The 12,646-nt window shown below is 41.0% G+C and overlaps 1 protein-coding gene across 1 annotated transcript in view; it reads left to right on the top strand.

Moving 5' to 3' along the window:
• Positions 1-12,646, top strand: part of LMNTD1 (lamin tail domain containing 1) — a 1,426,354-nt gene that overhangs the window by 35,982 nt on the left and 1,377,726 nt on the right. Inside the window, exon 2 of the mRNA XM_078647754.1 lies at positions 10,354-10,514. Coding sequence (XP_078503880.1) covers positions 10,377-10,514 — 138 coding nt within the window. The 5' untranslated portion in view covers positions 10,354-10,376. The remainder of the gene's footprint in view (positions 1-10,353; positions 10,515-12,646) is intronic.

The raw sequence follows: 12,646 nt of genomic DNA, 5'->3' as shown, positions 1-12,646 counted from the left end.
ATATATTAAAACTTTGTCTAGAAAAGGAAATTAATGAGAAATACAAAAAAATATTGGCAGTGCAGGGATAGAACTAAGAAGGAAAGGAAATGGGGAAGAGTACTTCCATCCAGGAAGTTCGGGACAAGAGGAAGAGGAAAAAAGAATGTATTCCAGAATGCACATGCATTGCCTTTCAAGGATAGTGGGGCGATGGTTTTAAAAGCAACTTGGGTTGCTTGAATTGTATTTAACAGGGAATGGCTGATTATAAGGTATTGAGAATAGCTCACAGCACGAGAGAGCGGAATTATTTGCGGAAGTGAGATTTGTGTATTAGGGTAGAGAATGAACAATAAGGGACTGTGAGAAAATAACATTAGATACAGGAAGAGTTTTGGGGTTAAAATGGGTGTGATTCGATGATTCATGCTTTCAGTAGAGTAGAGGTTGTCTTTGGGAAGAGGGTGAGTTAAAGAAAGGAAGCATATGGTTTGAGTTGGAAAGGGTGGAGGGAGAGGCACTTGGAGTAGAGTAGGACTTACATTTAGTGCTGGGAAATTATGTCAGGAAGACAAACGGGGCTTGTTTGGTGGCATCGCAAGTATGAGCTACTGAGACATTACCACATTGGAAGGACTTCTTAGTGGACACCGTGTTAAGGTGGTGTAATGAAAAGCTTTATGCCATTTTGCACTGTGTAAAGAAGGAGTCACTCTTTTAGTATTGATGTGTATTGTAATACAAGGGATGCAACCAACAGATGTGTGTGTAGGGTTAGGCCAAGTTAACATAATGGTTGAGTACACTGTTATTGTTTGTAAATGATGCATGATGGTGTGGGCAAGAGTGCAGAGCTAAGAATGGAGAGGCGATGGATGACGACATTGGGGGTCTGTGGTACCTGAAGAATGAATACGGCCCTCAAGACGTGTTTTTCCAAGCACAGTTCTCTGCTCTGTTCATTTGAAACCATCACCATCGCTGGCTGCTTAATTGCTGTATCACGATTGATGTGTAATTTGATAATACACTCACTTTTGAGTGCTTTCGGTAGTGCACACTCTGTTTAGGACTTTTCGGCATTAGTCAATTTCTTCTACTTTAATAAAGTTGGCATTTTCTTGTTCTAACCATTTGGTACCTGCAGTCTGTGTCCTGGGTCACATGGCTCAACGTAGCAAGCAGTTGACAGTCCCAGACAATGAGACAAACGGGGAATGGGTGTTATCAGGATGAGCCATATCTATCAGGATGAGGGGGAAAGGTGTCACCTACAACACTTGCACATTACAAAAACTCTGCCTCAGTCCATTTCCAAAGTGATTCACACTAGTCTTTTGTGCCCCCAGCCAAGCTGGGTTCAGGGCGTGGAAGAAGGAAATTCCAGACACCTCTGTCTGGGAAGGACTCAAGAAGCTTCTCCCACTTCAAAGTGGGCACCAGGTTTAAATAGTGGACCCTTAAACCCAGTCCTTCAGATCATCTCTGAACCTGTGGACTCAGCCAGGAAGAAGGACTACACAGCTGTGAAGTCTGTCCTGCTGACCTGCTTGCTGACGAAAAACTGCTTTGCTGCTCAAGATATGCTGCATCTGCACCAGAACTCTTCTACTGATGTAGGCAACCTTGCTGCATCTAACTTGCCTGTTTGGACTCAAGACGCTCAGGAATCTCACAGGGTTGTACGGCCAACCACCTGTTCAAGCCACAGGGATGTAGCCAGCTTCTTCGACATAGAAGCAACTTCACACATTTCAAAGCAGCACGTCACAGCTTAAAGTTGAGTTCTGCCCAACACAACCCAGTTCATCTTCAATGCTAATGCATCCCAGCGCAAGTCCTCCGAAGCTCCAGCCTCTCCTCAATGATGAGGCAGGACCTCACATCATGAGTTTTTTATATATTGAATTGATTTGGTACTTCTAAATACTTGACATAGTTTTCCTGTAGTTAGCCCTGTAGGCTGTGTGCCAGGCTACCAAAGGTTGAGCCTAAGTTTATTTATTGAACTGTTGTGTTGTATCTGACAAGCTTTTGGGCTTATTACTTGGGAAGGGCTTGCATCCTCTCCAACTATTAACCCAATTGCTTAAAACCTCCTTCCATACCAGACACTAGAACTTCCATCAAATTCCCAGCCCACCCTAATGATCTAATGCAGAATGAGACTCTGGTTTCTAGGTATTCCCATTGAAGTGTGATCCTCCCAAATCCATGACCACCCCTGGTGTGAAGATTTCAATATCAAAATAAATTAACAGTTTGCACAATATCAAACCGAAAATGCTTTGGTTCTGACGCTAAAAAAACTGAAGTCAACTTATTTTTCCCCCGAATATGATGTAACGTGTATAATTTACAGAAGAAACGGTTAGATTAACGAACATCATCTACTTTATTAAAAAAAAATCTTGTTTGGCATACAAACACAATGATGACTCCTTGTATGCAGCCATCCCTTTGTGTGTACCCAATTATGGGTGGGTGGGTCACAAATAGTAACTTACCTAATTAGTATTCATTAAGCATTCTGAGACTGGAGATTTGGCTGGACAATCTATTAGTATATATGATTGGGAGCAAACTGTTGGTGCACAATTTGTGACCATTTTTCCGACCAATATTTTAGTACCTCAGGTCCTATGTTAGATTTAGGCTTGTGAAAAGAAATATGTAAAAATGCCTGCTGTGGTACAAAAAGGTTTGCTTTCAGTGTACCGTACATGTATGAGATTAAACATTGTATGTGACAAAAAGTGAAATGCTCAAGTGTTATTTTTGAATGTAAAATATTTGTGAATGCATTGGAAATAGCACATAGCATGGTAGCGAAAGAGAAATAATAATCATTTGAACTGATCTAAGATGTGATTAGCAATGCCTCAAGTCAATGGCTGAAAGAGGCTGATCCAAATAAGTCAAATGGCTCTTCAACCCATAATAAAAGCAGAAATCATAATTTGCAGTTGTTGAAAACTTCCAAAAATATGTGTCCAATTGTGGCTGGGTATTATTTTTGGCTGTTTCATTTAACTAAGGTCCATTGTACATTATCCTTTATTTTCTTTTTTATAATGTATTTTACTATTTCTACATATTATCAGCAATACCAATGTCAGGTGTTTTCTACACAAAATCTTAGTAACATAAAAAAAAAAACTAAGATAATATTTGGCATACTATGTAAAGGGCATCAGTGAATCAGGGACTCTGCTAACATTTCAAAATAGCAGGATGCATTTTTTAAATAATCAGCCAGGGTAAAATTATATGGTTATAAATGACTGATGGCATAATTATTTTACAAGAATCCAGACCTCCTATTCGTATTAGAACATTGTAATGTTGAGCCCTCCTTTGAAAACAATGGAGTGCTCGGGGCTTCTAATGGCTGTAAAAGCCCAGAGCAGTAACATTGCAATGTTTAACAAAGGTGTCACAGATCCAAAGGAGATTACAACCCCCTCGAACTCTGTGAGGCCTTTGTTTTACAACTTAGAACATTCTGCTCTCTAGGGGCAGAATGTTCTAATAGCCTTAGAGCCCTCCATAGCGGGCTCTATCGGCCATTGAAGGCCCGCTCCCTTTTTAAAGGCCCTCTCCTTCAGCTCGGGCCTTTAATGCTGGAGCGGGCCTTTAATGGCCGGTTGAGACTGCTAAGTCTGGCTCTAAGGCTATATTAAACCTGATTAGTAAAGCTTATGTGGTTACTTCATTCCCTTTACCATTCACTCCTTAGAGAGGAGACCATACATTTACACCACTGCTAAGATAGGAGGGCTCTCAACATTTAAAAACAGTGGCCATGTCAGCCTAAAGGCAACTGCATGGTTAAAATATTATCATTCAAAAAATTAAGATGTTGTAGTGATAGAGCGCGCAGGTCACCCGACTAATAATTTAAACATACGCACACTTGGGCCCATAAAGTTAAATACAACATGCTAAATATAATAGGGTAACCTACACGCTACTAACCGCAACCCTGTTCCTTCCTATTTATTACCAATGTACCCGACTTACCAATCCTCGTCACGGGTACCTATGATCACAATGGATCAGGGAGCTAGCTGTAAAAGATAAGCAGTCACAGGAATACAATCACATTTATAATCATTTGTACTCTTTATAATAACCACGGACTCAGGAAGTTTTGAAAACCTTTATCTAGTCTTCTTCAATATCAGCAAGCAAGAAGTTAACAGTGAGTAAGCTATCAATAACCAAGATCATAAAAAGTGTATATCCGTGTAAAAATATAATAAGGCCAACCATTTAGAAGCCTAAAGGGAAGGTAAGAACAGGGAACACGCTAGTAAGTATTTTCAGGAATTAGACTTGGTATGGTGTCTCTAAAGGACGGGAAAGATAAAGAACATGCTAGAATGTCACAGTTTGAATACCCCTCGAAGGTGGGTAGGGCAAAAGAACTTTAATTTGTACTACAGAAATTTGAAGATACCGTGTAGCTATAGGGAAGGTAAAAAAGGAACACGCTAATGATTCAGAGCAATCATTCAACTTCGGCTAAAAGGACGGATAAAGAAAGGGAACATCTATATTTCATGAGCAGTATTTCACAATTGAAATAAAGGATGGGGAAAAATGGATCATGCTAATAAAACAGCAAAAGTGTAAAATGTTATTATTGGTCAGCACAGGGAGGGTAAGAAAAGGAACAAATGCGCAAATAAGACTTTAGCAGTTTCGGAGACCAAAGGAAAGGACCTTAAGTGTATTTCCCGCACAGATTTATATTTACCTAGAACAGTGTGGAGACCAACCCTGGCCACTGGTCAGTTAAGGACAGTAGGAACCCCAAGGAAAGACAGTCGACAGTAGGCCAGCAGGTGCAGAATGGAAACCCGGGACAGGAAAAACAGATTAGGATCAGGACAGGATCACCAAGGTAAGACCAGCACCCGCAGTTCAGGTGCAACGCCTGCGCTACACTCTCTCTGCAGCTATCTGTCAAAACCCCAATTGGGTTCTCGAATTCCGCAGCAAAGTGCACCGCCAGCACTTATGGTTCTCAAAACCCCGAATGGGTCTGTGAGTCTGTCTGACAGAGTGCTCCGCAGCACCTCTGTTTCTCGATCAGCTATTGAGTGCGTTGGGTCAGTGACAGGTCAGCTATTCGGACAAGTCGGACAAATTCTCCAGCTAAACTAAGCCAGTTATACTGTTTTCGGGTCAGTGTACCACCCCCCAAATGTTGCAAGTGTAAGTATCCCCAATTTCGATTGGACAATAGAAAGGACAGGTCGTCACACCTCCTAGGATTTGACTTTCTCAAGCCCCTCATTTGAATCTTTCATACCCGCCCATTGAATTTCGGGTTCCTATGACATGTCTTTCACACATAACAATGGTGAATTTAACAAATATTACAATGTATTACATTTAGTAAAATTCAGCTTCTTCTACTAGGCGAAGGTGCATCTTCCCAGGCACATCTTGGCTGAGACCTCTGGGTTGGCGCGCGTTCAATGTCACAGAGTTCATCCTCTGGCAGAAGACTGTCATGCGCAGAAAGGCTTGACAACATGGCGAATTCCCGTCCCTCATGCCCAAGGATTTACGATACATGAAAAGTAAATAGAAACAGTTTAAAAACACAGAAAAAATGAATGCACTGTATATCATGAATCCTTATACTACACCCATTACTTTATAATAACTATAGCATTAGGATTAAATGCGGAACAAACAGCATAGCGAAAGCAGCGATACAAGCTTCAGACATATGAGAACACAAAGCAGCCATTTTATATCTACTGCGCAAGTGCAAAGATTTCCCACCAGAACTGCGAGTACGTCACATCACATGGGTATGACCGACGCATGCACAGAAGAAATTCCCGTGTAGCAGCAGCCATTTTAGGTTGCAAGCGTATTAGGATTAGTAAACACATAGGCAAGCTTCTCTGGGACACCCCAAATGTCAGAATAAAGGGAAATAAGTAAGACAAACAAGTTGATCAGTATTTATTAGGGTTTTGTGAGGTTCATGAGTACGAGCAAGTCGCTGTACGTGCGAATCCTTGCTCCATCAGTAGATGAAGCAAATTGTAATATTATCTGGTTAGACATCATCTAAAGTAAGACATATTTAAAAATGATCTATAAAAAAATTCGGCTGATAAAGAGGAACATGAACAAGAGGAACATCAATGCATACAGAAAAACCTTTTTTCAAAGATTTGCAAAGTCTTGGAGAAACTAATTCTGTATGGTGAAATGTGAAGCATGAAGACTCCGCTTAATTAACATCTAATGTTGAATTACTTGGCGTTCGGATTCTAGAACCATTAGTTAGGTTCATCCAGGTTCTTCTGAAACCAAATATGCTTATACTCTTGGATATAAATGGTGAAATAGGTCAGTAAAAATGAAATATATTTTCCTAAATGGTCCATATGTACGATGGGGAGAAAAAAGTAAGAGAAGAGGAGCTTAAGGAGACCAAAATAATGACCCTTCGGTAAAGAGATACTGTACATTAAATAAAACATATAATATTATAATATAATAAAAAAACATTTTATTGTTAGATATAGCCTACCAGATAGCACAAACTGTCAGGTTGGAAAACACCTATAGAGGGCTTACAAGTAACTAACATGAGCTTACATCCATCCCATAGCTTGCTTGGTTGGCTTTATTGTCACTCTTATTTGCTTGCTTCTTGTAGTTGTCCTTCCCCTGGAGCATAGCCTTTTTACTATCCTCCTGATTTTCTGACCAGGGTCCTCCTGCTGCATACTTTTAGGGAACTACTTTTTTATTTTCGGTTAAGCACCCTTTTATTAGTGCATATGTTCTCATGCTCTCTCTCTTTGTTTCTCTGCACTCTCACCCTCCAAATACCTGCCCCCTGTGCTATATGTTTGCCTTCCCCTGCATGGCTGCTTGCTTTTTCTCCCAAGAACTGACCCACCAACACTCCGGAGCTCTGTTGCTGTCTTCCTTGTGCTTCTCTACCTGCAGCACCTGTGCTGCGGTTTCTCTCATAGTTTTTACCAATGCTGATCAGCATCACAAAAATTAATTATCAAAGCCAGTAGATTCCAAAGGTGAGGCCTAATGGCTTTGCCAGAGCTTGCTTTCTTCTGGGCCTGTGAGACTATCACCTGATCTTTAGCAAGAGGTCCAATAATAGCAAATGAATTCACCATTGATCAGTATACGCAAGAATCACTAGCAACAATCTATTAAAAAATAAATTAGGGCCCGATTGCAATGCCGGTCAAATGAGCGTCATTGCAGCAGGATTGGAATCGACTGACGAATAGTCGGCGGTCCCACCCGCCAAATTAAGATGCAACCGCCGTGTAGGTAGTCGGAATCATGGCTTTTTCCATTGCTGCTTGTACTGCGGCCTGAAAAAGGCCACAGCACAAACCGCAATGAAGAAATGGATTTTTTTAAACATCTTTGCAGTGTTCCAGGCACCATTGGTGCCTGGCACACGGGCCATAGATGTTTAAGGGAGCACCACAGGTGCCCCTGGGGCTTATAGCGGAGGCCCATGGTGGATGGGGGCCGTGTTACGGGGCCTCAAAGTATATTTTCGACAGCCTTTCCATAGCAGTTGGACCGCAGACAGGCTGTCGGAAAGGGACATTGTAATCTCAATGGAGGTGCCTCCATAGAGATTACAATGTCCCTTTCCGACAGCCACCATATCTAATGTAGGGATTACCATCCACTCGACGTCCTCAAAAAGCCGGTTGAGTCATCGAAGTATCGATTCGTCCCTCAGACCAATGCGGACCGCCCAACCGCATCATAATGCGGCAGTCAGACCACTCTGCAGGATGTCGGTCAAATGGCCGACTGCCATCCTAATAAGGCCCTTAGTTTCAAACTGCAAATTGCTGGAGGTTTCTGCAAACTATGCAAAATGTCATATGGTCAATTCTGGATGAATATTTATAGTTTAATGCCTCCTTTATAAGCTACGTTTAATAAAAGGGGGTGATAAAACATAACCCAAAGCTATTACCGGTGTGTATCACTTACAACGCAACTTTTACGTCGTAATACTGTTACAACGCAGCTATTACAACGCAGGATCCATTACATCGGATGCCATTACAACGCATGGCATTACATAACAGATGGTATTACAACGCATACCATTACATCGTAAGTATTGGTAAGTATATAATTTTTATTTATTTTATTTAATATTATATAATTGATTTAATTATTATTAATTATAAATAAAAATAAATAAAAATATTTATTTATGTTTTTAAATATTATAAATTAAATTTATTAATTTAAGTACATTTTTAAATAAGTATGAGTATAGGAGTATATGTTTTGGGGTACTGAGGTATATGTTTTGGGGTGTTTGGGTATTTTTAGGTTTTAGGGCAGGGTTTGGGTTTTGGGGTACAGGGGTGTTTTAGGTTTCAAGGTAGGGTTTGGGTTTTGGGGTACAGGGGTGTTTTTAGGTTTCAGGGTAGGGTTTGGGTTTTGGGGTACAGGGGTGTTTTTAGGTTTCAGGGTAGGGTTTGGGTTTTGGGATACAGGGGTGTTTTTAGGTTTCAGGGTAGGGTGTGGGTTTTGGGATACAGGGGTGTTTTTAGGTTTCAGGGTAGGGTTTGGGTTTTGGGGTACAGGGGTGTTTTTAGGTTTCAGGGTAGGGTTTGGGTTTTGGGGTACAAGGGTGTTTTTAGGTTTCAGGGTAGGGTTTGGGTTTTGGGGTACAGGGGTGTTTTTAGGTTTCAGGGTAGGGTTTGGGTTTTGGGGTACAGGGGTGTTTTTAGGTTTCAGGGCAGGGTTTGGGTTTTGGGGTACAGGGGTGTTTTTAGGTTAAATTAAATTAATTATATTATATTAATTACATTTCTTAATTAAAATAATTAAATTAAATACATTATTTTAAATAATGTAATTTAATTACAATCAAAAAAATATTTAAATTAAATTAATTTAATTATATTAATTAAATAAAATTAATTACAATTTTTATTAAAATTAATTTAAATAGATTTAAATTTATTAAATAAAATTAATTACTATTTTAAAATGTATTTTAATTAAATTAATTAAATTAAATTAATTAAATTAACTTAATTACATTTTTTAAAAAAAGGTATACTTACCTATACTTACGATGTAATGCCATGCGTTGTAATAGCATCTGCTATGTAATGCCATGCGTTGTAATGGCATCCGATGTAATGGATCCTGCGTTGTAAAAATTCCGATGTAACGGAATGCGTTGTTATAAACAGCGTTGTAGTGACACCAATCCCTATTACCAGGTTTTCACTCTGTGGTGGCCATAGGCTCATTGTGACCTACTCAACCTCACTAGAACACAGAAGGATGCACCGAGATTTAGTTTGTGTGTATGTAAAACTATGTTTTGGTTTTTCTATTATACAGTCCAATTGGTGGGAAATTGGAACGTTGTAGGGGACAGAGGTTAGATCTAAAAGGGGTAGGGACAGGATTTGTTTCAGGAATAAGGGCCATGGACATATGTACAAACCTTTTTGTAGTCAGTAATGACCCTATTCGCAGAATCGGGGTGTTTCTGACAGCAAAAATAATTTTACATATGTATAGAGCACAAATTGCAATTTGGTAACGTGTTACTGAATCCAATTTGTGTTTAGCGATTCCATATTTGGAAGTGGCATGTTTAGGACATCCCTCCAAATACCAAATGCAGGTATGTATGAAAGTTTGGCAACCGAATTATGGTAGCAAAACTTTCATTTTTTTACCGACACCTGATGGTGGTGGTAACCATTCGCAAATGGGAAGGGATCCCCATGGGACCCCTATCGCAATGCTGAAACAAATATTTTTTTAAAACAGCCTACTGGTAAAAAATGAAACTTTAACGTTTCATTTTGATTTTTTAAATTAATCCAGAAAAACAGGCTGCATTAAAAAAAATATGTAATTGCTTTATTAAAAGGCAATCACAAATATGGTGATCTGCTGACCTCAGGAGACTACCGTCCCTGTGATAGCAGCGATTACTAATGGTTCTCAAATTGTTACCTACCTCATTACTTTTTATGAGGTAGGTCGATTGAGACCTCATTAGGAACCGCTAAATGAAACTCAATGGGTTTCATACGTCAGGAATTGCGGTTTCCTAATCGCGATTCGCAAAGAATCGCACTTCCTAAAATTTGTACATATGTAAAATACGTTTTTGATTTGTATTTTAACTTTTTATTTAAAAAATAAAATTCATTCATTGGCAAAAGATCACCCCAATTATGGACGTTTTGCTTTGCATATTTCCTAAACACACGTTGAAACTGTCAGCAAAGGTCATTTAATTTTTGGGAACAGATGGAACAAGACCCTTATTATTTAAGCATTTTCTTTCAGCTGCTGTGTTGCATCATCCCAAGATGGCATACACGACGGAGGCCTTGTCTTCAGGCGCTGTGGGGAACCGTTTGTCAGAAAAAGCACATTTGCAAGATTTGAATGAGCGCTTCAGTAATTACATCAAAAATGTGAGAACCTTGAGGGACCACTTAAGGCAGGTAAGGAATGTCATCTCAGACTCGTAGTAAGCAATTAGCATTTTGCCTACAATCTCTGGTGATTCTGCATGTAGAGGGATTGGATATTGGGAGGGATGTAACTATAATCAGTCCTTTTCAATTCCGTTCAGGGTTTTTGACTGAAAATCAAAGCTGTGCTTCTTCTCCTACTATGTGGACAGCAGCAACATACCTTGTATAGTATTTGATGGAATGGTATTGGTGTACATTGGACACTGTAATGTTCTATCACTACATGCCAGGGCACTAGGACCTGAGGAAAAGGAAAGGTGGGGTAGAAGGGAAGCGGAAAGGGAGGAGCTAGGAATGGGGAGAGGAAATGGGATTGCAAGGGAAGGAACATGTACGTTAATAAAGCTCCCATCTATTGACTACAAATGAGTCGGTGTCGTCTCTACACGAATAACGACACGACAGACACTAGCACCTACTGAAAGCTATTTATTTGAGGAATTTACAGCACTGCATGTCGCCTTTCGTTGGCATCAGGGTGTTACTTGGAATAACGTAGTCGTAGGGCCCTATTTCGGAAACAGACTAGCGGGGGAACGGCCGCCGCGCCGGCGGTCGCCAGCTATAGTATAAGTTTGGCAGTCGGCCCGCCATTTGACCGCCGCAACTGCCAGGTAACTGTGTTCCCTGGTTGGTGCGCTGTGGTCAGGGCCTTAGAATTTGCTGGTGGTGCTGCTGCGGCATCATCATGCATATTTTGGGTTTTCTGACCGCCAGTCTGACATGGGGGTCAGCACTGCCATGTAAAAGATGGCAGTGGGGAAACAAAGGGGGCCCTACACCCTTGCCCCATGCAGTCAGGTGCACGCAGGGGGGCACATGTTGTGCCCATCTGTGTGCAAGCAAACCCCCAGTTCCAGCACGGCATAGACTTTGTAGTCCATGCCGTGCTGAAACACACAGTGGCTTTCCCAGGACAGGCCATTATTAAAAGCTCATTGAGCGTTTTTACTGCACCGCTGTGGGACCCCACTCTGCCCACCTGTCAGACAACGATTTGTATCGTAACCTGGCAGGCCTTCGATCAGTTATTGTTTTTTGCTTGTATATTTTAAATTGACTAGTGGCTGTAGTTGCCTCTCTACTTGAATAGAATCTATGTTTATGTATGGTCAATGAGCAACTGACCATTGAGGTGGGCATCGTGCTATTCCAACATACTGTTTGTGACGATATCAGGTAGTGCTTTGTAATCCCTGGCTGCTTCTCTTTTTCTTGTTCAGAGTTTTCTGGTAGGAGAAGTATTGTATACCTGATGGCAGAAAAAAACACAGAGATTGGGGCATGGCTGCTGCTGCAGTTACTGCCTTTTTGCCATATTACTGTGTGAAATTAGAGCACAATAAAATCGAGTCCGGTTCTCCCATACCTGCCATACCTTGAAAAAACAATGTAAAAACTTCCCCACTTGGAATCAGATGGAGCAGAATTACATGTTTTGTTATGCTATTTAGGCTTGTAAAGCGCACTGTTACCCAAGGGTGTCCTGGCGCTGAGCACTATCTAACCAGAACCCTCAGCCCTTGAGCCCAGACTGAGACTAAACCGAGAACAACCAAGTTTTCAGACCTTTCCCGAACAAGAGGAGCTCCGTGGCAGTCCTTAGATGTAAAGGAAGGTCGTTCCAGGCATTGATGGCTCCTTGGATAAAGCTCCTTCCACCCCAATTAGCCTTTTTAGCTTTAGGAATGATCACCCGCTTTGCTTCCATTGAGCGCAGCATTACCCCAGGGACACACCATTGAATGCGCTTTTTTAGGTCTTCTGGGCCGATCCCCATCAGGGACTTAAAAACCCCACAAAGAGCTTTGAATTGAGCTTGTTGTTTTATCAGAAGCCAATGAAGGTAACGTAGGCCCATTCTAACCAAAATAAACCTTCGAGTGCCCTTAACCCTTACATGCTGATGACGAGCTCAGCTCGTCATTAGCGTTACCTGCCGTGTGCTGATGACGAGCTGAGCTCGTCATGTAACGCGGTCATTTTTAAAATGCCGCATACCACGGGAAAAGCCGCCGCACGCATGCGGTTAAGCAGCCTGGCCGCCGCATTCTGCACCTTCTGTAATCTGTTAAAATGTTTCTTATGAATAATCCAGT

The sequence above is a fragment of the Lissotriton helveticus genome, chromosome 1_1 (assembly GCF_964261635.1).
Source record: "Lissotriton helveticus chromosome 1_1, aLisHel1.1, whole genome shotgun sequence".
Taxonomy (NCBI): Eukaryota; Metazoa; Chordata; class Amphibia; order Caudata; family Salamandridae; genus Lissotriton; species Lissotriton helveticus.
This window is presented reverse-complemented; position numbering and strand designations above follow the sequence as displayed.